We start from the raw sequence: 24,798 nt of genomic DNA, 5'->3' as shown, positions 1-24,798 counted from the left end.
AGTAGGCCTTACATTTTTCAACAACCACCAAGCTTAATATCAATGAAAAGAAATCCAGCAGGCATACTAGCACATTCTGGGCAGTGACATGAATATTCAACGACCTGGACTTAACAGAAAAACCCAAGTGCTTGTGAAAGACCACCCTCGCTGCGTGGCAGACACTTTTGGACTGGCCTTTGTTGGACTGGTGAATGCTGGACTGGGGTTCTTCATCGAGATCGGGCCGTTGGCTTTTTCATACTTGCTGGAATCATGTCATCAGTTTTATTTTAAACTTCCATTACCTCACTGTTTGGACTGAATGAAACAAGGCAGCAGGAAAGGCTTTTTTCTGAAATGCAACACCAATGCAGAAGAGACAGCAGCGTCAATGTTTTTTGTCAGTCAAAAGAACAAATGGTAATGACGCTAACAGAGGTCCTTAATGCATTTCTTAGTGTTTCCTTTGATTCCTCTCTCCCTTCCAGAGGGTAATTAAATTCATTTATACTCCTCCTTCTTGACTATCCAGTGTTATGAGAATCAGCCCAAGATGATATCGTTCAGTGTTACAACAGCATCAAATGTATTTATACTGTTAGGTTCTTTTGTCCATTGTATAATGTAATCGCTGATAGTTTATTTTGTGTCTTAGATATGCCTTTTGATAACATTGCTAGATCTGTGTGGCTCAAATCTTCTTACCTTAACTACAGCCAGAGAGCAGTGTTCATATTGCCCAGGAAGCAAAGTGAACAGCATCACTTATACTTTCTTTCAGGTTCCTGTCCTTCAAAAGGACAGGAACCACCATCATGTTCCATTCTGACTTAGACCACTGGTTTGTTTGGAGGGTCACACTGAGGACAAATGGTCTTTGAGGCAAATATTGGTGAGTGGAACTCAGAAAACTATTGTCTTCAGTCTTGTTCTCTTGGTTCTTTGTTCAATGGGGGAAAAAAGAGTTGCCAGCCATTGGGAGTGGGGGTGTTGAGGATGTTGTTATTGGCAGGAGCTGTTTTCAGTGTCGTTAGCCACTGCATGTTCGCAAACACTTCAGTGTCTGGGACCACGAGGAAAAATCCCCTGTCAATAATGAATAATCATGAATGAGGTGATTATTTTAAAACTGTTTCAACATATCACTTAGCCTTGAACACACAAGGACTGAAGTGGTGAAGTGAGGGTGGTCATTGTGATTTTAAGTGACAGGGAGGGGGAGGCATTGGTAATCCTATTAGATTCAAGATCTGAGGCTGTCTGGGCTGTGCAGACCCTGTGGTGTCACTGGGACAGGATGTCAAAGCACGACACTCAGCGTTTGGCTTTGGATGGAAATGGGGGAAGGTGCAGTAAAGTAACCTTTAACACACTAACCCTAACCCTAACCCTAGCGTAACCCTAACCCTAACCCTAACCCTCTCATTCACTGCATTGTCATAAACGCTCAGTAAGAACTATCGAACCGTTATGTGGATGTTTCTTGCCTCATTTTGACTGCACAACATTATTAGATATTTGTATTTGAGTAACTTTGAGTGCCTGAAGTAATCATATGTAGCCATTGAACATAATCCCTGGGTATTGAACCCAGAACATAACCTGGGTATTGACTATTGTACGTCACTGTGGGTAACTGATGGGTTACTAGTAGGTGCATATATAGTATTTTTATACTGTAAGATATACTGAGTCCAAACATCTAAAGTGGTGCACAAGGGATACTTAATACCCATACAATGGATGCATTTATGCCATCACTATTATTTTTGTTTAACTTTTTTACTGGGTGACCCATTGCAACTGATCTATCTTCATCTACCTTACTGGTGCATTATTGATGTGCAATATTCAAATACATTGTATTTTCAAATACATTGTATTAGTCACGTTAATATTTCTTTACCAAACATCTGAGTGCAGGCAAAGCACATGTGTGAGCTCGAGTTGTGTATACGTAGCTTTTCTGAACCACAAGTACATGCTATTTTGAGACCAAACCTAAAGTAGCAATTTTACTGTGGTCACAGCCAACAGTGTATACTTAAAAATGTCAGAAATGCGGTTGGCTAAAAAAGAGCTTCAGTTGAACCATAGTAACATCTGGCCAGTGGGTTGTGCATTAATTGTTGTTTTAATGTCTACAAAGTCAAGCTAATTAAATAGGTAAAGAACACATTTTTCTGTGTTCTATTGATGATTCAATCTTCCCGTTTTTAGGTGAATGTCTGAGGCACCTGGAAGTCAGGATCTAAGTCCCCTATTTGCAGTGCTCCAGTGATTTCTGTTTTTTTCTGCACTTCAATTGGATTTGGGACGGACCTCGCAGACTGGCTAATGGCATGTTTTCTCTGGTTACCCCTTGTAGCGTAGAAAGCTTTCCCCTTCAACTTCCCCTCTCCTTTTGTGTTTTTGAATGACATCATGGCCCTCCATAGGCCAAATGAAACACCAGGGGACATCGGCGCTGTAGGTCTGAAGTCTGAGGGGCATCGCGCTTTCTTAGAGAGCCAGACCGAGATGGAAGAAAGCCAGCTTTTGCACGTCTGATCCCTTGCCGCTGACGGCAACCCCAGAGCAGGGAGTGGGGGTGGGGTGGTCCGGGGCAACATCGGCCCACCATGCGGAGGAGGCCCAGGACCAGCAGCCAGGATGCCCATCACCCAGGAGAACGCGCTGAGCCACCTGCCCCTGCTGGAGAGTTGGCTGAGGGCTCACAGCAGAGACCAGGACCGGGAGGATGAACCCGGCACGGACGCGGGCAGCATCGGCCCGTGCCGGGCCGCCATCCGCAAGCTGGTGGAGTACATCCAGCTGAACTTTACCGACTGCGAGGGCCCTCCGTACAACGGCGGCCTGGCCAAAGAGGAGGTGGACGTGGAGGTGAGGGCGGTGTACCTGAGCAAGGCCAACGGGGATGGGCCCGAGTTTGGCCTCAGCTTCGGCAACATCCCCATCTTCGGGGACCCCGAGGGCAAGAAGAAGAGTCGGCGGAGGCGAAGGAAAGGGGATAAGGGGCCTGTGCTGGAGGTGGGCTGCATCTGGGTAACGGAGGTGAGGAAGAGGAGCCCGGCGGCGCGCTGCGGGGACATCAAGCTACGAGATGAGCTTCTGTCCCTTAATGGGCAGCTGATGGTCGGGGTAGACGTGACTGGAGCCAGGTAGGACCCTTGGGGGTGATCCTTTACACTTACATTTTGTGTGCATATGTTTCCTGAAAATCTATGGTCTTCATATGCATTGGTGTTTGGTTAGGAGGGCTGGCATCTTTGCAAAACACATGTGTCACACGTGTATGTTGTTAGCGTCTGTGTATATAGGTGTGTATCTGTGTTGTGTATGTGTGTCATCATTGTTCAAACATGGTCCCGTGCAGTGGTGTAGTCCTAAAAAAATAAGTGGGGGGTCGTTTTTGGTGTGGCGGTGTAGCGATTGTACTGTAAGTTGTTGGGGGGGGGGGGGGGGGAATCGTAAGTTGTTGAGCGGGGGGGAGATCGAGCGCCAGGAGTTGGTGAATTACTAACGTATCATGTATAAACCTATGTATAAACCTAGCGTTTGACATAACAATCTCAGCAAGAGCAACATCCAGTTAAAATAAGTGGGGGGTCGCTGTTCCCCCGCTACACACTCCCACTACACCACTGGGGGGGATGCATCCCCCCTGTTAAAATAAGTGGGGGGTCGGCGTCCCCCCGCGTCCCCCCCCCCCACCCCCGTGTGTGCTACGTGTTCATTTATTTGTTTCAAAGACAGCATCCTGCATAAGCCCTCATGTTACAGGAAACTCCTCTTAACCTGAAGTTCAACCCGGTTCCTGCTGTACTTTTTTGAAACAGCACATCAGGGATACTTTAATCTCTGTTGTTATGACAATCAAGCCCCGTCACCATCAGACACAACTCGACCTTGTCAAATTCACTGACTTCCCCTTTTTGTTGGATTAAATATGTCAAGAATAATTTTTGTGATATAAGTAAGGAAATGCACTGTTAAATGCAATTTCATTTGTTTGTAGATGTACATGACTTGCTAACACCAACAGCTAATTCAGACATTCAGACAGCAGTTCCAGTAAAGACAACCTGTCTTCCTAAACCGTCCTGTGAAACATCTGCATGCCTGACACCCTCGCAGTGCTTATCCTGCACAGATGTGTGGCTGGGTCAAAGGTAAAAGGCACGTCACATGCATGCTTACTGTGCTGAGATTGGACCCCGGCCAGAGAACGTGCCCCTGCCCCCAGTGCGGTCCAGTTCTGCCAACTCGGAGTATGATGTGTGTGTTAGAGCGTAGCCAGCCTCTTGTCACTCCAATCTGGCCTTCCATCTGGGGAAGCTGTCTGCCCTCATTAGCACTGCCAAGAGTCCCAGTCTGATGAAACAGAGGTCATGGACAAAAATTGGTACATGGATCTTTTCGCTGTATTAATCACAGTTCATTCATTCAGTTCTGTGCTGGGGATGGTGTTATTACCCATTACTGAGATAAAGCATCATGCTTTCTCTACCGCGTCTTGCCAAGGAACCTTTGGAAAAATTATAACATTACAATGTGTGCCAGTGCCTAGGGACAAAAACTAAAACATTTTGGAACATAATATAACACTGAATATGTGGGCTATTTATAGCCTAAACAGAAATATGTACTTGGAAGGGATTTCAAAACAACTGATTTGTCTGGTGCAGTACCCTTCTTAGGCTTACATACCACTGTGGCCAAATCATGGGGTAGTGAAAACCTGAATACCACGGGAACTGGCGCACGGGTTCCTAGCTGGCGGCCAGATTGTTCTATTTGTGTACTGCTTGTCTAATTGGCTAATCCATAGCCAGCAGTACAAAATGTATTAAAATGTAGACAACAATATAAAATGGCTACAAGCAGCAAATGTACATAAACCATCTCCCTCTGTGTTTAACCAGTATGAATAATGTACCCACTGTTGCTTATTTAGTGCGTTTTGTCCTTTGCGGTTGTACTCTGTAATTAGGCTGTGTATGTTTCGCTGATTAACAATGGGAAGTTTTGCTGAGGAGGCACAGAGTTTGCCCTTGGAGCAGCCCAAACCAGCCTCACCCTCTGTGCGAACGGACGGAGGACACGATGTGGGAAAGGGAGGAGGTTCCTGGGAGGGGCGCGAGCTTTTGATCATGAAGCTCTTCCTCCCAGGAACCTGTCCTCACAGACATATCACGCTCTCAGCTAAAGGAAAAGCTGTAGGCGTCAAGACATCTGGGACACTAACACGGCAGCCACATTCAGGAGCAGATAGATGTTTAAACCAAAAGCAGTGATCAAATCATCACGATGGGTCACTACTGGAGATGAAAGCATCTCATCGATTCCATGACATATGAATGTCGATTGTAGATTATTGGATTAGATTATTAGGCAAATTTTAATAAACCTTTTACAAAGCATTTTACAACATTTAGGCTGCACTCCAGTAGTTACTAATGTCCAGAGGAGATTACATTAGTGGCACTGATGTGGTAGAAAAAGATTTGCTGAGGAAAAGTATCCTTAACCATGTTTAGTGTGGTGGACATGAAAAAGATAGGTATTATATTTCTTTCTAATTTCTAATTTCCAGTTTTGTTGAGCTGATTGTAGCTCAGGCGACTAAGAATTTGAAGTTTAAAAAGAGTGATCCAGTTACAGCCTGTATATTATTAAGTTATAATATAATATGATATCGTAATGGACTACTGTTCTCAGCAAAGCAGGTAGCATCTTCATCAGCTGTAAAGCATTTAAAAACACAACCAGGAAACCAGTTAATCAGTGAAGGTCAGTTTTTACTGTTCAGACCAGGAAAAGCAGTTTTGTAAACTAGACAGCATTATTTGACTTTACAGGTGAATAAGGAAAAAAAAGTGCCAAAAAGTGCCATGTTTTCTGCTGTAGATGCTTGCATCTCAAATAAGATCAGGCACTCAGTTTTGAGACTGCATGAAAATGGACCTGGTCGAAGGAGGAACTGCAATGCCCAACCACAGGAAAATATAATCACCAGACTCTGCTCTCTCATCTTACCTGTGACGTAGGCTGTCTGACCTACAAATTCTGGATCCCTGGATGAGCACTCCAGCTGCTTGTTCCCATAGAAGGTTTGGCATGAGCGCTGGGCTGGAGAACACGTTCAAAGGTGTGGAGCTGAACCTAAGCTGAATCCACCCCCCACTCTCTTGAAACCCTTTGATGGCTTAATTTTTTTATCAAGTTTCCATGTTAATTCGTTCTGTACTCAAAAGGGCCTCAAAAAAGCTTGCCAGCAAAGCACCAAGTTTAATGTGTCTTCTTGTAATTTTGGACGACTTTCCCTTTTTTATAGCCTGGCTCAGCATCTGTGTGTGGAGAGCATGGAGTATAGCTCAGTGGAGCTCCTCCAGGCAACGCAGAGCGTTCTTCACATGGCCAGCGGGAGAGATGGCTTCATGAGGGCAGGAATGATACCGTTAGAAAGAAGCGCTACAGCAACCATGACACGTTTTTCCATAAATTGGAGTGCTGGATTCAGAGAAATTGTCACAGAATGTTTTAATGCTCTGCCCATTTTTGAAATGTCAGACCACAACCAATAGATCAAACAGGTTTTGAGCAGCCAGCTGCTCATTTAGGAGTTGTTTGAAAAAGAATTTTCCAGAGACCTTGGATGCAGCTTGGAATTGACCACAAATATCTGGCAGGAAACAGTTTAGAATCAAGGTGAAAATAAAGAAAGGATCAGACTACCCTCATTCTAATTTGTCAGCCACAGTTTCTGTCATAATGAGTTTTTATAGACGTATACGGTGTCATGGTGCCACAGTGATTTAATTGCAAAATACCATCAATCCCACTCATCTGTCCTCACAAGACCACAATCACGAGTCTGCCTGTTTTCAGTGGTAAAGATCAAAGCCCCCTGTGAGTTAGCACTTGTATTCTTTGTTTGCTTTGAACTGTGATAGCGCTCCCCTCCGCGTCGTCCCTCCGAGGGCCAGCGCACAGTGGTTATGGTCTTCACCCCTCGGATGAATGACGGATAAGCTCGCCATAGTTTCCCTGGCATAAATGATGCCTGACTTTGCACTTTTGCCATGGCTTAGAGAGGAAACCGTAACTCATCTGAAATTTGGTTGATCAAGGAGACGTTCCCACAGTGGAAGACAGGAGTTAATTCCGATGAAAGGCTGTGGGTTGAAAAAGCTGACAAGGGCTTCTAATTATCATTCATTGTTTGTTGCTTTTTGTAATCACAAAGGTTACAAAAGTTCCAAACGAAAAGTTTTCAGATAAAAAGGTGTGGTACAATGATCAAAGCATTTGAAATTAGTGCTCTGGTATTGTATGAACTAAAACTTTCAGTTTTATTAGAATCCAGTACTGTCTGTGCACGCCACATTTAAACAGTTAGGCTATATCCCATCCAATTGGTATATTAACACAGCCTGCAGTTAAGGCACACCAGTTTTAATAGATTCCAGTCTGTTCTGCTCTCAGAGAGGGAGGGGTGCCATTCTGTCTCTCTCTCTCTCCCCTGTCAATCACAACAAGACAAACTAATCCTGGGCATCTGTTGCTCATGCAGCAAGAAGGGTTGGATAGCTCAAATTTAGCCCTGACTTCCGAATGTGTTACGCCCCTCTGACATTGTATGTGTGGCAGTTTGAAAAGATGCAGTTAACTGCGTGTGCATCAGAGGGAGCATGTGACAGTTTTCAGCCTCCCTGGGAGCAACTGTGGACTGAGAGAAATAGGGAAAGTTTAACAAAACAAAAAGAATTTCAGTCTCCTCACATATATTCAGTGGTCAGCTAATTTTACACAATTACAGTTTCCATGTAGAGCACCAAACAATTTGCATAGTTAGTGTGAAACAAAGCTTATCTTGTCCTGGTTAGCGTAAAACTGTCATGCGGTAACAGTAGTGCAGTATTGTAATGGCTGTAACAGCGTTTCATTGTACAAACAAGCAAACCAGTCTTGACCATAAGCACAGCTCAGTCGTACTGAACTGGACTCGAGTCTGTTGTGTCTGGTGTGTGTCATGTTCATTGTTCCTATGCTGTGTAATGTCTGAGGGCCGAATGGGGCTTTATATCTGGTGGTCAGTGAATACTTTGGTGCTCCTGACAGCCTGACAGTATAAACTGCATAGGTTCCTGTTTTGAGTTCCACGAAGAAAATCCGTACTGCCACATGGTGGTTTGCTTATATAAGATTAAATCTCATGCCATTCATGTACTATAGAAGCTTCACTGCAAAATTGAGCAGGAAAACCCCCCAAAACTCCCTGCCCACTTAAGGGGTGGGGGATTAGGGTAGCACAATCCAGATATACTGTCTCTTATATTCCTTCAAGTTTGGCTATGTGGCAGTTGTAAACAATGACCATGACTGCATGTGGAAAGCAGGGGCTGGAGTGTGACAAGAAGGTATGGGCGGCAGAATGTGGAAGAGGCTTTGAAGATGCTGACCGCAGATACCAGGGTATCCGCACAGGTGAACACTACAACGCCTGTGCCTCAGTTGCAACCTGGTCAGACACAGAGATGTGTGCCAGACACCTTTGTGCTTCTCTGTGATGCGGGTGCGATCGTGGAGCAATTTATAGGCGGACGCCAATGCTGTGACGAGCGACGATCCATAACCCCTCAGAGTCGTAGCCACAGTCCATGGTCATATACGCAGGGTAGTCATAAACAGAAAGATAACAAAGACATAAACAGGGCTTAGGCATGAATGAACGAAACACAGAATACTCGTAAAGAGACACAGTAATGGATCAATAACAAGAAATACGCGTGACTTACATAGAACAATAACCAGCCCTGAAACACCAAACACAAAGACCTTAAATGCCAAACTAATCATATACACAGAACTGTAAACAGCTGAACACGATAACAAGAGGCATGGTAATAAATAAAGAGGAGGGGACAACCAAAACACATAGAAACATAAACACCAGCACAAGGAACAGTGAAATAAATATATTTTTAATATTTCATCATGTGGTATCATGATGTGATAATTGTGGTTCAGCTTTTGATTCTAGAGCTGAGGTATTTTAATTTTTTGTTGCAAGGCATATCTTTTTCACTGGAATGACGTTTCATTGTGAATGTTTTATCCACAAGATGGCAGCAGTGCAAAGGTCTTTACAAACGTATGTCGCAATACCCTTATTTGGTTTTCTCTGCATTTAAAACATTACATTTAAAACGTTCAACCATACAATATGATGTTAAAGTCACGGCTCTAAACAATGCTCATTGGAAATGTAATTTTCCTTTGAACTAAACGTTTAGCCCAGTTGATGTCACATAGTGAAATTTATTTATTTATTGGTGTTTTAACTAGTTCGTTTTGAACTTTGAACATATCCACGATTCAGTCATTTGAAATGCTTCATACAATATAGTTATAAATAAACGTACATCAAAGCTTAATGCATTAAAGAACTTTGAAATAAAATCTAATAATCAGTCCAAATCCTGTGTGGTCAATATGGTCATGTTCCTTATATTGCTCTGTATATTAAAGTACTTTTCGAGTACATTTATATAGGCCTACTCATCTTCTCAGAGTGGGTAAGGGCTGTGAATGATGTTAGTGTCTTTAGGACATTTCCCCACAAAACTTCAGTTATGTGAAGAATGTGTGCCCAGACAGCCGCCAGAGATGGGATGTCCTGTGTAATGAAAGGAGGCTTTGGCAGGAGACAGCCAGTCAGTGGAAGCTCAGGTGCTGCTCATGGAAATGAAATCAGCGGAAAGCAAAGACATTTTTTATTAGTTTACATATTTATTGGTGTGATGTATTTGCCCTAAGCAGTAAAATATGGTAAAGTGTATTTTCTCTATTTAGTTGCATACTAGTTTTTTTTATGAGAAAGACAGAGAGAGGGAGAGAGAGAGAGAGAAAAATATTTTATCTTATGAATTGTCACACGGTACTGTCTTTAAGCGTCCATTTCACTGATTTACCACTATCATAAACTCAGAGTCATCATGTAGTTGACCTCACCAGTTAAGAATGCAGCTGCGGTTACAACTGAACGAAACGTCCCTCAACAAACGTGAAACACCCATACATTGCTCTTTCCCTTCCAGTACCTAACCTTGTTTGTAGATAAATCTCATTTATAGGTTTCTTTGCAGTCCTACGTACGCTGTACGGAATCTGATCTTCATAAAGGAGTGGTAAAGTGGAAATCTGCCGATGGACTCGGACGTCGTGATGACGGCTTGATGGATGGCTCCTCGTAACTTATTTTGTTACAGCTCAGAATCTGCAGTACTGTACATTCAATTCAGAGATAGATGGCAACATCGGAAGAAATCAGGGACAGCTAAAATACAAGCATTTAATTATTTATTCTTATAACAGCTAATATCAAATTATTATTTCTGGAAAGTCGTATAGGTACACGATAATATTCACGTCCTCTATGCTACTAGATGCTGTTGGTCACGTGACTGGTTACATGTCACATTCAAAACAGGAAGTAACGCACGAAAATCATTCTGCTCAGTGACAGCTATGAGCCTTCACGTCCACTTCTATTACATTTGATAAATGTTCATTTTAATTTAATAAAATAGCCTATAATGTTCTATTATTCACTGTATCATTTTATAATGCTGATAATGAAAGTCCCAAACACGTGATTAAATGATCATAAGAGAGGCTATAAAAAGTTTATTACTTTGGGAGTTAAGATTTAGAGAGCACTTCAGTGCACTATAGGACTGTTATAGTCCTTTGAAGGATGTTTCCAGAACAACTGTCTGAAGAATATGTTCAAGGACATGTATGTTTTTTACGAGAAGATCAAGCGCGTGTGTTTTAAAAACAATGCTTTCTGTGCTTGGTTGCACAAAAGCAGTGAACCCACTCTTTGGACACTTCACTGAAATATCGTTTTCTCTGAACATACAGTTGAAACAGTTCAAGGAATCTCGGTTAGTTTGTACTGAGTCCTGAGAATTATACGACCATTATGTATACATCACCGCCAGATTAAAAGACTCTCCAGACTACTGGTCGTGGGAAGGGGCGGGACAAGGACAAAAAACATCTGATATTGTAGTTCAGATAAACCGCGTGCTGAGCAAACTGAAGTTGGAAGATGCTTCTGAGAATAGTGAAGGCTACGAAGGATTTTTGAGCTGAGAACAGACGCGTCCGCATTCGAAAACCTCGCAGCGCTCAAACTGCGTGCGCGAGAGGACCAAGGACAGAGGAAGAGCGCGAGCCTCTCCACAAGTCCTCTCGCATTCAGCAGCCACTCCACGGGGGGAAAGTGTCTAGAGTTTAGCACAACGCAGCAAAGAGCTGATGAAAGACTTATGTCTGAGTGCTAAAACAGAAATATTTTCACATCTACGATTGCTCACTGCGGATTATCGTGCTCATGAAACCGCTAATCTTTCACGGTTAAATCAACGCGCAAGTCGGCTGTCAGCGAAGTCCCCGCCTGGAGTCACAGGTGAAGATGGAATTGTAATAAAACCTAAGGTAGAATACATTTCTGTAACTTATCAATCCTAAAGTAACACTGTCGCCTATTAAACAGCTCGGTTAGATTTCAAGTGGGCTGCTTTCTTTGGCTTTTATCCTTCCAGTGCTATATTTCAAGTATGCAGCTGGTTTGTTATTTTAACCCATTAAAACCGTTAGATCTGTGAAATCTGTAATAATCACGACCCCCTGATTCTCTGTTAGACTAGATACACGCTCCAAAATTATTGAATGATCTTAATTCTTATAATTTAATATTTTTAAAAAATGGTCACTCACTTCGTTTAAACTAAAACTAGCAATTTAGAACACTTACATATTAGTGGCCTTGAACCAGTCTTTCCTTTTCTTGGAAAAAAAAAATTCTGTTAATTCTACCATAAATGTAATTAAGAGTCTCAAAGCATCTGCCACGCTTTCTTTAGAAATAAATAAGTCGTACAAGGATGGCCTGTTACTTCTTTCCCTGTGTGGTCAGTCCTTAGTCTTGGACAGACTCAATCCTAGGCCTATGGATAATATTGAGCATAGTATTGAATTTCACTGACAATTATTGTTAATGAGAACATTAACAATTACAAGAAAATTAGTAAGGGATGGGCTATTTCAGGGAACTGCAGTCTTATCCAATTAATGTTTATCTTAGAATTAGAAGATCACTTTGAAAAGCATGTTGTCATATTCATGCTGCGTGTTTGCATGTACACTCACATTCAGATAAATCAGGATCATGGACTGCATATGTTGAGAGTGTTTTACACTGCAGTTGGAAGCATGCTGTTTCTGTGGGTGTAGTGTGTAAGTGGAGAAGATAAATCTACTTATCTCTGAGTCACATAAGCTCCCCTCGAGCACTAGACAAAGATGGATACACTCTGCTTTCTCCCTGTTCTTACAAAGACTTCTGAAAATACCATGTCATTAGCTGAAATTTGTAAATTAGCGTAAAGTAGTTTTTCGTTTTCAAAGACACAATAAGCTGTTCCATGAGAAACATGATTTTGTGCTATCTGCAGTCTTCTCAGGGCTGCATGACTTTCCTGTTTGGTTGTCAACTGGTAATCCTGAAGGGTAGGTCCTACTCCAGGTAATCCAAAGGGTAGGTCCTAATCCTGCCATTTTATTGTGTTTATACTTCGTGTTCATTTTGATGATTATCCATGTCATTTTATAATTTTTTGATTTATAGTGTGAACAGGTTGAAGGTTATAGTTTCAACAGGTTAAAAGACCATTGCTTTAATTTTTTATGAAAATTGTGTTACAGCTCTTTGTACTTGTTGGTAGTTTTGTGAAACTGTCTCATTTCTATCTATCATCTATGTTTGTGATTGTTGGAGAAGATTTGCTAGTATGGGCCAGAAACAGAGCTGAACAATTGAAAGAAAACTACAATTTTTTGGACCATTATTGTGATAGCAGTTGCGATTCGCTTATGTGATGTCACTTTTGTATTCATGGTCCACATATATTCACATGGGACAACCACAACACATCATCATAAACTCGCCTCCCTGAAAAGAATCAGAGAAAATCAGACTTTTCTTATTGCTGTTTATTTTAATGACCCTAGACTGTTTTAACACTGCAATGATAGAAAAAGAAAACTTCTTGTGAGTATTTTGTTATTAATAACATGCAATTATTGTAGTGCTTGTGAAATTTTTAAAGTATTACAGAGGATGTGGTGGCTGAGCTTAGCCTCGGTTTTGTTTGGGTCATATTTGATGTCCAAAACAATAATTTAGTTTTTGTTTTTCACAACTCCATCTGGTAGAAGGCCATCTGTCTCTGTGGTGACAGTAATTTCAGATGCTGATCTGGTTTGCTTTTTCTGTCCCTTTGTTTATGTTTGTGAGTTTGCTTTTGCCTCTGACTGTAGTGTCATTCAGCTTGACTTGAGGTTGACCTTATTTTGTGTTCTTGATTGTTTCTAGTGGCTTCTTTTGTGATGCACTGGCTATATTTTATTGTGTACTTTGTAGGCAGCAGTTGTATGCTTTTGTCTTTCATGATATATTTCAGTTACATGGCCTGTTAACTAAGATAATATCTTGGATCTACAATAAAGTAGTTGTAAAAAATTATAGAGTATAACAGAGTAATAAATATCACCCTTGGGCTATTATGTGTTGCATATGACAGGTTAACCCTATCGTTGTTTTTCGTCCTCGGTTTCGCTCTGTTTTGAGTGAGTTCCTAATTACATTGAGATGATTATATGATAATAGGAACCTTATGTTGGCTGGCATTTCAGAGCTACCAGATTGGTCAGCTGGTTTGAAAACCAGACTCTCAAACTAACTGGCACACACTCAGCCTCATTTATATGAAGCTCCTTTAGAAGATGGTGAGGGTGGGTTTCTGCTCCAAAGAATGTTTGCACAATTAAGTCTTGTCCTCCATCTCAGCATGTTCGGTCTGATGAATCTGGTTTCAGAGGGGCTTGTGGCGGGCACCATTTCCTCTCCCTAGACTGGTTAATAAGGCTGAGTGAGATAATTCTTTCAGTTCCCCACCACAGATTGGAATGAGCTCCCTGCAGTTGTACTTTAATACTTCAGGTTATGCTCCCAAATTAATATGATCACAAAAGATGTGACAAGTTTCAGAATCTCATCTTAAATCAATCAGGAAACCAATTATATCAGTATGTGAAATCAGTTAAAACAGCTCACAATATTTTTCTTGGAAGTTAATTGGTTTATCCTGTTAAGTGACATTTTATTTAAAAACGAAAGTAATTACTGTGAATAATTTCAAAACAATGAGAAACCGAGGAAGTAAATGCATATTTAGACAGGTATAGCATAATTATGGTGTCAGAACGTCACCTAAAATGACTAAGGACTAAAATTGGTGCTTATTTCTAAAGTTCAGCAGGATGTTTTCTACCTATATAATTGTCTGTGTAATGTCAAAGTCAATAATCCATTCTAGATTACCACTTTCATCATGTGATTACTGATATTTTAATGGGTTTATATCAGGATATCTATTCCTTTCACTAAACATAGAATCAAAAAGCAGGGAATTTAAATCCATTGTTACAAGGGTTTTGTAATGTTTTGAGATGTATATGTTTGTCAGTATCTGGTCATTTCGCATTTAAATGTAACATTTTGGATTTGCATGTCAGTCCTGCTATAGCCTCTCTACACACATGCCATATATTCAGACATATCTTGCGAAATATGTTGGGTCACATTATGACACCTGATTGAAGACTAATAAACCAGCAAGGAATATTAGCAAGGAAATACTAGCAAGGAATACTTTGCTAACTAGCATCATAATTAATCGAAATGCTAAGTTTAAAACTAGTTGTAAATCTGACTGGCGCCTGTATGTAACACAGTATGTGAATACAGTAATGTCAACATAGTCCAATTTAAGTGGTATGGGCAGTGATGTGTTGAAAAACTAGTGAAGGCCACTGGAAGGAATTAGCCCAGCTGGAGAGGTGGCTTGTCTCTAGCTAATGGTGTCTGCATTCTCTGGAAGCGGAGTGTTCTTGAGGTGTCCTGATTGTTTTGTATGCTGTTCTCAAACTTAACTTGTCATGAAGTTTCATCCTATTCAGTGTTCGTCTTCTCTTAAAAGTACATTTTCATTGGTGGTTCCTGATGCATATCTGTCCAAACTACTCAAACCCAGAATCTTAACGTCATCTTTGACAGACAGCAGACACGCAAATGAAAAATAAACAACTCAAAGCCTATGAAATATCACTATTGTAATCACCCTTTTCTGGCAAACATTTAAAGAAGTTATAGAATGTGAAGTATGCTTCCTGTTTCTGGTTATGTTCAAAATTGACACCCTTACACACAGAAATCGGCTCATCACAGCGCACTTCAGCAGTTTAATGAAGCCCCGTGCGTGTCCCCTCATCTGTCCACTCGGCAGACACTTGCACTGCTGCTACTGCACAGCTGAGTACCAGGTCTTCATTACATTTCAGGTTGTGAATAAAATGTCAGGTTATTTCATGTATCTGGTCACCTAATTTGTAGATTATGCTTCTACAAACATTACTGTGGTCATTGGGTGTTGATTCAAAACTATATGTTTTCAAGATATATGCTTACTTTTCAAAGCTTTCTTCCGATGACTATACTAAATCTTACCACTAAGATGTGGCCTATTTTTCTTACCAGCTATTCATTTTGAGAATTAATCTGCGGTTTTGGGTAATGCATTCCATATAATTAAGCTAAAAGGCCTTAATACCTGTTCAGTATTTGCCCTCTGGAATCCAGGTCTAAATGAACCTCTTCATAGATTCAGGGCCGGTTTTTATTGAAGCTCCCCCTTGCCACTTTCATGTAGGCCACATAAATTCCTTTTCCATGTGTTGACTACAGATTAGAGAGGGCTGTTTCCCCTTAAGTTTTTTAGGTTAGTTTACTGGATATGTGATGATGAATCACATATCCAGTGTTGCCTACAGTGGCACTGAGATGTTTTAGTGATATGGCAGTGTCCTGTTCTCATTTATGGTTTCATTGTTTTGACTTTTTCACCTAAATGTCAACTCTGCAACCTTGCTTGGGTGAAGAAGCTAGTAAACAAATAGCCACTATTATATGGCTATGCTACACAGTATTCTTCCAGCGCCATGTTGGTGCGTTGAACAGTAGCTACAGTGAAATGTTCTGCTTCAAACAGTACTTTTATGGAAATTGTTAATGTGGTAATATGGTAATATGATTTGTCATTCGATGTTGCATTCAGAAATAGAAATTTCTGTTAACCTGATTTGTTGTGTTAGTTAATATGCTAGTTTTTCAAGATTAACATGTTTTTACACAATGCTTGTTCTACAATAAGATGTTTACTGTATGGACCAAATGATACTTACTGTATACTAATAACTCTTTTTCTAGGTCTTGTGATGGCACAGTCACTTGTTCCTTTCGAGTTATTCATTATTCAAGTTATTCATTATTCAAGTTATTCATTGAGTTATTCTGAGCTAACAAAATCCACTTTTTATATTCTACTGGTTATTGTATTTTCAGGGAAGGAGGGGTGTAGTTCAACAGGTTTAGTTTATTATTACAGTATGTATAGGAAGTGAGGGTGGTGAGAAGGGCCAGGGCAGTGGGTTGATCCTTCATCCATAGCTGGTTAGACAGGATGATGTCCATATTCCTTGACTGCCACACACATCCATTTGTTGTTTGTTAAAAGTTGGAACAATCTGACTCTCCCATTGCTGGTAAATCACAGGTCAGATATGTCAGGTGAAAATAATCATAGACTCCTTCAACTAGGGGCCAGAGGTGGTACAGTTGGGAGATTTCCTTTATAGTGTCTGGAGCACCACAGCAGGAACCCCGACCTCCGCCTTTACAGCAGCCCGACATATGTTGCTTTCTACTCCCCGACCATGGCCCTGGAGAACATCTACTTTAAGTCTGCGTACTTTGGCAGGCGCCCTCCTCCTCTCACACTGCCGTGCTGAAGATGATCATGGTCCAGTGGAATGGGGAGACCACCAAGACACTGTGGTGCAGTAATGTAAAGAACGTAACCTTATAGCTCTGAGTGGAATTTCCGTGGGGCCGAGCGATAGGTGGGTCATGGTGAGCACTGCTATGCGCCATCCAAATCCAACCCAAGAAATACGATCTCCATGCTCTGCTTCGCATTGCTTGGGCCAATCCTCAGGATGATGCCAGATCTTTACAGCATGTGATGGCCAGGTGCACACATGGGTTCTGGATATTGGTGGTGCACATACGAACACCTAGAAGAACACATATTTTTCCTCCAGACGTGTGGCGTAGGTTTCTCTAAAGTCTAAAATATATCCAAAAATTTCACAAATGTTTATGTCAATTATATTTGAAAAGTTAAATCACTGAAATAGTTTCTTGAATAGTTTATTGTTTCCTTTAACTGTTTCTTTAGTCTTCTGTGCATAGTAAACCCAGCCACAGTCACAATTTTTGTTCAGATTTGCTTTTAATTACACTCTGAAACATGTCAGATGTTGTTACCGTGACCTCTGCGTGATGTTGCCCATGGTAATGCAGGTGCCTGCCAACACCCAGGTGCACCAACACACCATCTCTCACTGCAGAACTTCAAAATCTCGTCGGCCAATCAGGCCGGCCCTCTCTCAGAAAACCATGGCCTCAGAAATCCGAGACTTGACAGGTCCTGGTTTGCCATGTGCTGGTCTCCGTTCCGTTGGAGACATGTGGAAGCCTGTCGTACCGGCTTCCCCCACCGCGCTGTAACAGAGCCGTAGCTTTGCCTCTCGAGGAGCAGCGCGGCTGGGAGTGCTGTTCCGTTTCACTGTGCCCCATTAGCGCTTTATAGCAGCCAAATTCCTTGTCAGCGCGCCCAAAGCTGAGGTCATGGCTTGGGGGGTTTTTTTGTTTGTTTTGTTATGTTTTGTTTTTTTCTTTGTTGTTTGGTCTTCATCAGATTGCCCATTTGTGACAAGTTTTTTGAGAAGCAAGTCTGGACAGAGATAGTGTTTACTGCCCAGCTCTCGCCTAATGGTGAACATGTGGTTTCTTGGGGTGGCATAAGGTGATGACTGAACTTGGTCATGCCACACACGTGCTGAGGGAGAACTGTTCAAGAATTTCCCTGTGGGATCAATAAAGTATCTATCTATCTATCTATCTATCTATCTATCTATCTATCTATCTATCTATCTATCTATCTATCTATCTATCTATCTATCTATGATTGGTAAATGTCATCAAATATTGCAAATACTGTGATCTTGTACTCAAAGCAAACAACTATCCTCACTATATGAAGTATTGTGTGGAGTAAAACTGGCTAAAAGGTACTTAATCTGTGACATAACTATTTATGCTACGTAGTTATTTTATGTTGAAGTGGTTTCTTCCCCAGGATCCCGTTTATCTGATAACCTGTTTGTAATAGAACAGAGAAGTGGCATCATGAGTAAAGATGTTTAGACATGCATCTTTGAGGATGCCAGAGAAATCTCTGTTCTACCATGGAAATAGTAAAGTTCAGATGAAAGGACTGTAAGACAGTTGGCATTCCAGAGAGATTAAGCAGTTTATGTAACAATGCTGAGCAATGGATGATCACAGCAGCTCATACCTTTGGGAGTTTGGATGATATTTTTATATTTACGAATGTATTTGTATTTGTATGTATTTACGAATGTTAAATGTAGAGGCTGAATGGTAAATGTAGAGGCTGAACATTTCTGGTGTAGCACATACTGTTTCTACTGTGTCATCATGTCAAGTCATTGCATTTCTGAAGCATGGTTAAAAGACTCCAGAAGTCAGCCCAAGCGCTGTACATATTCATAAAGAGACAGATATGAAACAAAAGAACATGCCTCATAGAATATTAAATAAAATATAATAACCAAATAGGAATAGAAATATTACCTGGACATATACTGTAGGGCAAAGTACAATTTAAGAAGAAGTCTGAGAGTACAGATGAGTTTTCAAACTAGACTCTAAAATATCAGCAGTGGAGGATGTATAGAGCGGCAGTTTGATCCACAGTTTGGGAACACCTTTAGAGATGAAGAGAGACTGTGGAGTGGCCATTAGCAGCAGATTGGTGGATCTTAAAACACGTGAGGTTGAATACGGGCTCAAGAGGTCAGAGATGTAAGGTGGCAAACACACCCTTCAAAGCTTTGAAAATCAACAATAAACTCGATTATGTATGTTACTGGCAACCAGTGCATTTGTGTGTGTATGTGTTTGTGCACGTGTATTTGTGTGTGTACCATGCACGTGTGTGTGTGTGTGTGTGTGTGTGTGTGTGTGTGTGTGTGTGTGCATGTATGTCTTCGTTTATACTGGGACAAAAATTGATCCATAGCAGAACTGGGTCAGAGAATTGGCATTTTAGCTGAACAAAGATGAAGAAGAGAAATGTGAAGGTATGGACTCCTGTATTCTCATGCCAGCTGAAAGCATAATGCAGCATGAAGCTGTGTCAGAAGAACAAATTTCATCAAAGTGCCTGAGACGTCTGGCCTGTGCTGGTGCGCGTTATTCCAGAGCTGCTGGGAAGAGTCCCTACAGACTCACTATTTACGGCATGCCTGTCTTTGTTCTGTTATTTATGTCATTACGTTTTTAGACTTTATGCAAGAGATCAAATATAAATCCATTTACATATTTCATTGAATAAACATGTAAATACTTATCTGAATTACAGCAGCAGGGTGTTGGTATTCATATGGAATTATAATACATTTATTAATCTTACAGTGTAAACTGTAGGGGCTGTGGGAAGGATTCAGCTAATTACCGATAAAGGCTGCCATGCTGGTTTTCACTAGACATTGCTTTATTCTTGTATTGTTTCGATGTGCATTTTGGTGTGAGCAGTTGAAGTTATTGGAAAAGCACATTAGCAGAGTGTTTTGCTCTCCATGTGAGATAATGTTTTACTCCTGTTGTTTTTCTTTACTCCTGTTTTACTTCTATGAAGATAATGAGATATCGGTGCCTCTGTGAGATTTCCTCCCTCGTTCTCCTGTCCAAATGGTATCAGTCTGTCATAATCATACAAATACTGGCCAAGCCTGCCATCCTTCTATTCACTTATTATAGTGTTTTGTCAAATGTCTAAGGCTGACCAGTGTCTCTTCTGACACACACAGACACATACCTCTCTTTCATTAGGCATTTTATATTTTCATTGTCTGTAGTGCTCGTTTCATTGTCTGTGGCGTTCACTTCATTGTCTGTGGTGTTTGTTGGGGACGTTAGCAAATGCTGTGTTGGCACATCCCATCTGTGTCGCCAGAACACTCATGTCATGTGTAGCAGACCCACGTGGTGCCGGCTTTGTGTTAACCCGCAGGCCCGAATGCTGGGAGGTACTGCAGAGAGCAGCACCCCTTAGGCACTAAGTGAGGCCTCCTGCATAAAACATTGACTGGACTGTTGTAAACGAGCCCTAGAGGAGACACAGTCAGGGTGTGGACATAGCTTTGACATCTGTGTGCTGCTTTGAGCTCACATTTGAGGCCTTTGCTGTGCAAGGTGCGTTGATTTTCCTTCACATAGTTGCTTTCTTTCTAATTTTGCCAGTCTAATGATGTAATCAGCATTTGTTTCATTAGGGGTTCGTAAAGCATTGATTCGGGGTTTGTCAGACATCGCATTTGTGAGTTTTTGCATTTTTGTCATCTGTTCATGTTTATGTGATACAGTTGGAGACTTGTTTGTCTAAACGTTGCAAAACCGAACAAATAACTGACCATGGCTCTTTTTAACAAGTTTGATGACTTAAGTTAATATATAGCAAGAATAATCCTCCTCGCTGGTGGCCACGGGGTTGGCCGGTCATGCGGGCTTTATGAGGCTATTTAGAATGTAGCTAACAAAATGTCCACGTTTTTATCCTGCGGCTTAAGATTAAAGGCCAGGACTCTTTTAAAAATGCTAAGCTTAAGGGTTCATGAACCTGATCTGTATTCTAATATGAATCCACTTTCTCCTCCATGACTCTTTCACCTGCGTGGCTGCGTGGCTTGGCGCTGCATGCATTTTGTATTGCTGCTTCCCGCCCTGTGCTGGGAGAGTAATGGTTTACTAATCCACCCTTACTAATCCTAAAATTGTGTAACAGTTAGATTCTTAGGCTCTTCACAAGCTTGTACTGTTTTCTGGTATTCACGCTGTTACCTAAATGTTAGTGTCCGATACATTGGAATCTGTAGCATAAGCACGTAGAATATTCTGAAACATTTTGGTTTTGAGGCATATAGCAGAGTTTTCCATTTAGTTCATTCTTAGGTATTTAGTACATTGCTTTGGCATTCCTGTGGTTCTGGAGCTGGTGAAAGTGAGTGTGTCGTTCCTTCTCTTTTGCACAGCTACCTGGCGGACCAGTGCTGGAATGGTGGCTGCGTCTACCTGATCATGCTGCGGAGGATCAAACGTAAGGCCCCTGTCCCTCCGTGCAATGGCGGTGGGGGCGGTGGGGTCGGCGTGGAGAGCAGCGAGCACTGCGGCATCGTCCTCCCGGAGCCCACGGGCAGCCCCACGCAGAATGGCAAGCGCACGCGCAAGTTCGGCGTCATATCCCGCTCCTCGTTCACGCGGGACGGCAAGGACGGGCGAGACTGCGAGCACGAGAACGGCCATGGCCCCGGTGACATGGAGGTCGCGGCGTCAGAGCCGGTCACCCCGGCAGACACACCAACCCAGGAGGTGCCAGCCGTGGGACCTGAAGGGCCAGTGGCCAATCATGTAAGGGTTGGTAGCACCCCTACGCCACCCAACCACTCACGCTTGTTGGGGAGCCAAAAGACCGAGTCTGTGAATGGTGAACCTCCAATCCAGGTAAAACCAGAGGAAACCAATTATACTGTTTACACAAGATATATTATATGTTTTCAGACTGAGTGAAACTAAATGTAAATCAGTGGTGTGCCCCAGATAAAAAGCATTTTTAAGGAGATCTGATGAATATATTTCACAGTTGGTTATAGATTTATTACTAATGCTAATGGATGATAATGCTAAGAAAACAAGGCATAGTTATTTCCTGAAAGGCTTAAAATAACCTAAGATATGACATAGAACTACAGGTGCGTTTGAGCTGTCATTAAATACCCAGCTTCATAACAGTAGCAGAGTATTTATTGCATGTAAAAATACAATTTTGACCAGCATTTTTTATTGCCAGAACCAACAATTCAAAGTCCAAAATGACGTGTACATTTATGAAATGTTCTTTCTCAGAGCGTAACTCATTTGTGCATTTCAGTTTGGTATTATTTCCCACACGATGGAAGAAGACACGTCTTTGTTGTAACATTTACAGCTTTAGCAACTGACAGCTTTACCTGTTTGATGTATAACTGATTTAAGTATTTTGTGAAAACTGCGCAGACAAAATCTATCAAAAATACAAATAAAAAGCGTATGATTATTCCAAGGTCATATCATGGAAGGTTAGAAGCTGCCATTGTTTTATAGATAAATTGAGAAACGGTTTCCCTCTAGTACTATTAATTATTAATATTATGTAATGATACAAGTATTAAATACTTGAACTATAGTAGGATACTTTTTAATAATATTACATTTCTAGGTGTTTTATATAGCCTGTTGTTCTTTCTTGTTTTTTTATTCATATGCAGTCATCGACATTTAACAGCTGAAATCTTGACAAGAGGCCAAACCATAACCTGTAGTTGTCATGTGTCATGTGCCTAATACGAATGTCAAAGCTGAATTAACCCACATCAATAGAATCAGTGAATACCTGCTGTGATCCAGGTACCATTTACTACAGTGTCATTTTCATCAGTTCCAATGTCTGTCCTTCAGCTCTGTAAGGAGCGCCATGTTGTAGCTCATCGTGTAATATTTTTGAGGCCCACCGTGTGCCCAAGTGCATATGTTTCTGATCTGACCGACCCGGAGCAAGCCTTTAGCTTTTCACAGAGCCCGTAGGTCTTGTGATGTCAGAAAGAGGCTGGCTAGCTCAAAATAATCATGCTGGCTTCTCGAGCAGATGCGTCCATGTGCGGTTGTTCACTGCATCTTCAAGGGATATCATCAGAACGTCTGGCAGCTTGTTCTCAACCAATCGCTTGGCATTTCAAAGGCAAGCAGGCTTTGGCTGTGCCGGCCTCGTACAGTCGAGGCATTTTTGACAGACCACTTTAGAGAATGAGGCTTAGAGGCTGCGTAGTCTGCTTAATGTTGTATCTGTCTCTCTTTTTTCCACAGGGGACAAAACGCAGGGTTCTCACAGGGTTCTCTTAAGTGAAAGCACAGCCACACATTAAGCTGTTTGCAAGGTCTTGAGCAGGCTTATTTTTTATGGGACCCTAGCTCCCCTTTTTTGTGGAATGTGTCTTAGTTGACTTTAGATTTCATGTCCATCTATTGGAAGATATGTCAAGTTGACCATATTAGGCTGTTTGTTTTATGAAATGACTGTAAGAGGTATTCCCCATTCAAGATGAACGATATGCCGCTTACCGTGTATTTTGTGTGGTAAGTGCTGGGGCATATGCTAGCTCATCCAGAAAAGTGACTTTGCTCATCTTGCTCTTGGCTTGTTCTATGTTTGTTTATTTGTTGTGCATCCATGAGTGTTAAAACAACCCCAAAAACCATTGAGCACGTGCTGGTGGGAGGCGTGGCCATGGTTGCATTCGGGGTGTGTGGAGCAATGTCGTGGGAATGTGGAGAGGTGAGGCGATGGATGTGGGATCAGACCGGTTCATTTCGACACATCGGTGATTCACCCTCGCCAGCAGCCTTTAATTAAGGAGTCGCGTCTCCTCTTCTCGGGTCTCACAGAAAAGGCTAGCGCTAACATGCACCTACATGCTGAAGGAGTCCGACGGCTGGCTTATCTGTCAGCAGGTCTAAGTGCTTTGTGCTGTGAGTGCAAGCTTTCTCAGGCTCTGCATTCAAAGTGCAGTTTGACTCCAGCCTGTTGGAAGGAGGCAAACTCACAGCTTAGTCAACTCAAGGGTTTCCCCTCTGAACTGGCTATACCTGTCTGGTCTTTCTACAGTGCTGTGCAAAATCCTCTCCTCTCCTTACACTGTCATTTTTGATCCACTCTGTATCCTGTTGCTTTGTCTAACTGTTTATATATTTGTACCTGTTCCACTTTGCTGAACTTAACCTTTACACAGTAAAAATGTGGTTACATTTTTTTTTTTTTGGACCATGGCTTGTCTTCTGACTCTGAGCTTGCCTTGCAGCTAGCAGCCTGTTTTCTGCTTTTCAGCTCTCAGGCGGTTATTTCTGAAGCAGATTTCTTACATTAAGCAGAATCATGCTCTTGTATCTAGTCTACAAGTGTGCTGCCTTACAGAGCCTGTGTGTTTAGTTGTATGTTAGATACAACAATCTATCTTCCAGGAAACATATACTGTAGGCAGCTTTTCTGCTGTGAACAATGCCCTGATCTTCACATTTCCCCATGATTCCTGGTGACAGATTTGACCAGGAAGGCATAGTTTACAATGAGTTTAGGCTTCTCATTCTGTGATATAATTGGACACTTTTGATGTGAATACATTAGCATAAAAAGACGTCCAGTAGCATTTTCTGTCCCTTTCATGTGTCCAGACTAGGTCAGTACATCAGAGTAATGGAAAGAGATGGTGAGCAGGACCACGCTGATTTCCACTTTGTGGAAAAAGCATCAGAAGTAGATGTGCTGGGGGTTAACTTCTTTGATTCTTTGTGCCATACATGTTTAAGTAGTGCATCTTAGACTTTGCCTCAGTGTATGACAGAAGGGCATGGTGAACTAGCTCAAATATTAATTTAGTAGTACAAAT

At 41.7% G+C, this 24,798-nt stretch overlaps 1 protein-coding gene across 5 annotated transcripts in view; it reads left to right on the top strand.

Annotated features, from left to right (window-relative positions):
* pdzd2 (PDZ domain containing 2) overlaps window positions 1-24,798 on the top strand; it is a 66,496-nt gene that overhangs the window by 9,301 nt on the left and 32,397 nt on the right. For 3 of the 5 annotated variants that reach the window (XM_077001068.1, XM_077001066.1, XM_077001067.1), the window contains exons 2-3: window positions 2,203-3,143; window positions 21,355-21,823. In XM_077001068.1, the coding sequence (XP_076857183.1) occupies window positions 2,635-3,143; window positions 21,355-21,823 (978 nt within the window). In that variant the 5' untranslated portion in view covers window positions 2,203-2,634. Of the gene's footprint in view, window positions 1-2,202; window positions 3,144-10,823; window positions 11,494-21,354; window positions 21,824-24,798 lie in introns of those variants that run through there. The other 2 variants (XM_077001070.1, XM_077001069.1) reach the window with 2 other exon arrangements.

Source organism: Brachyhypopomus gauderio, chromosome 3, assembly GCF_052324685.1.
Source record: "Brachyhypopomus gauderio isolate BG-103 chromosome 3, BGAUD_0.2, whole genome shotgun sequence".
NCBI lineage: Eukaryota > Metazoa > Chordata > Actinopteri > Gymnotiformes > Hypopomidae > Brachyhypopomus > Brachyhypopomus gauderio.
The sequence above is the reverse complement of the archived record's forward strand: the minus strand, read 5'-3'. Positions and strand labels throughout refer to the sequence as shown.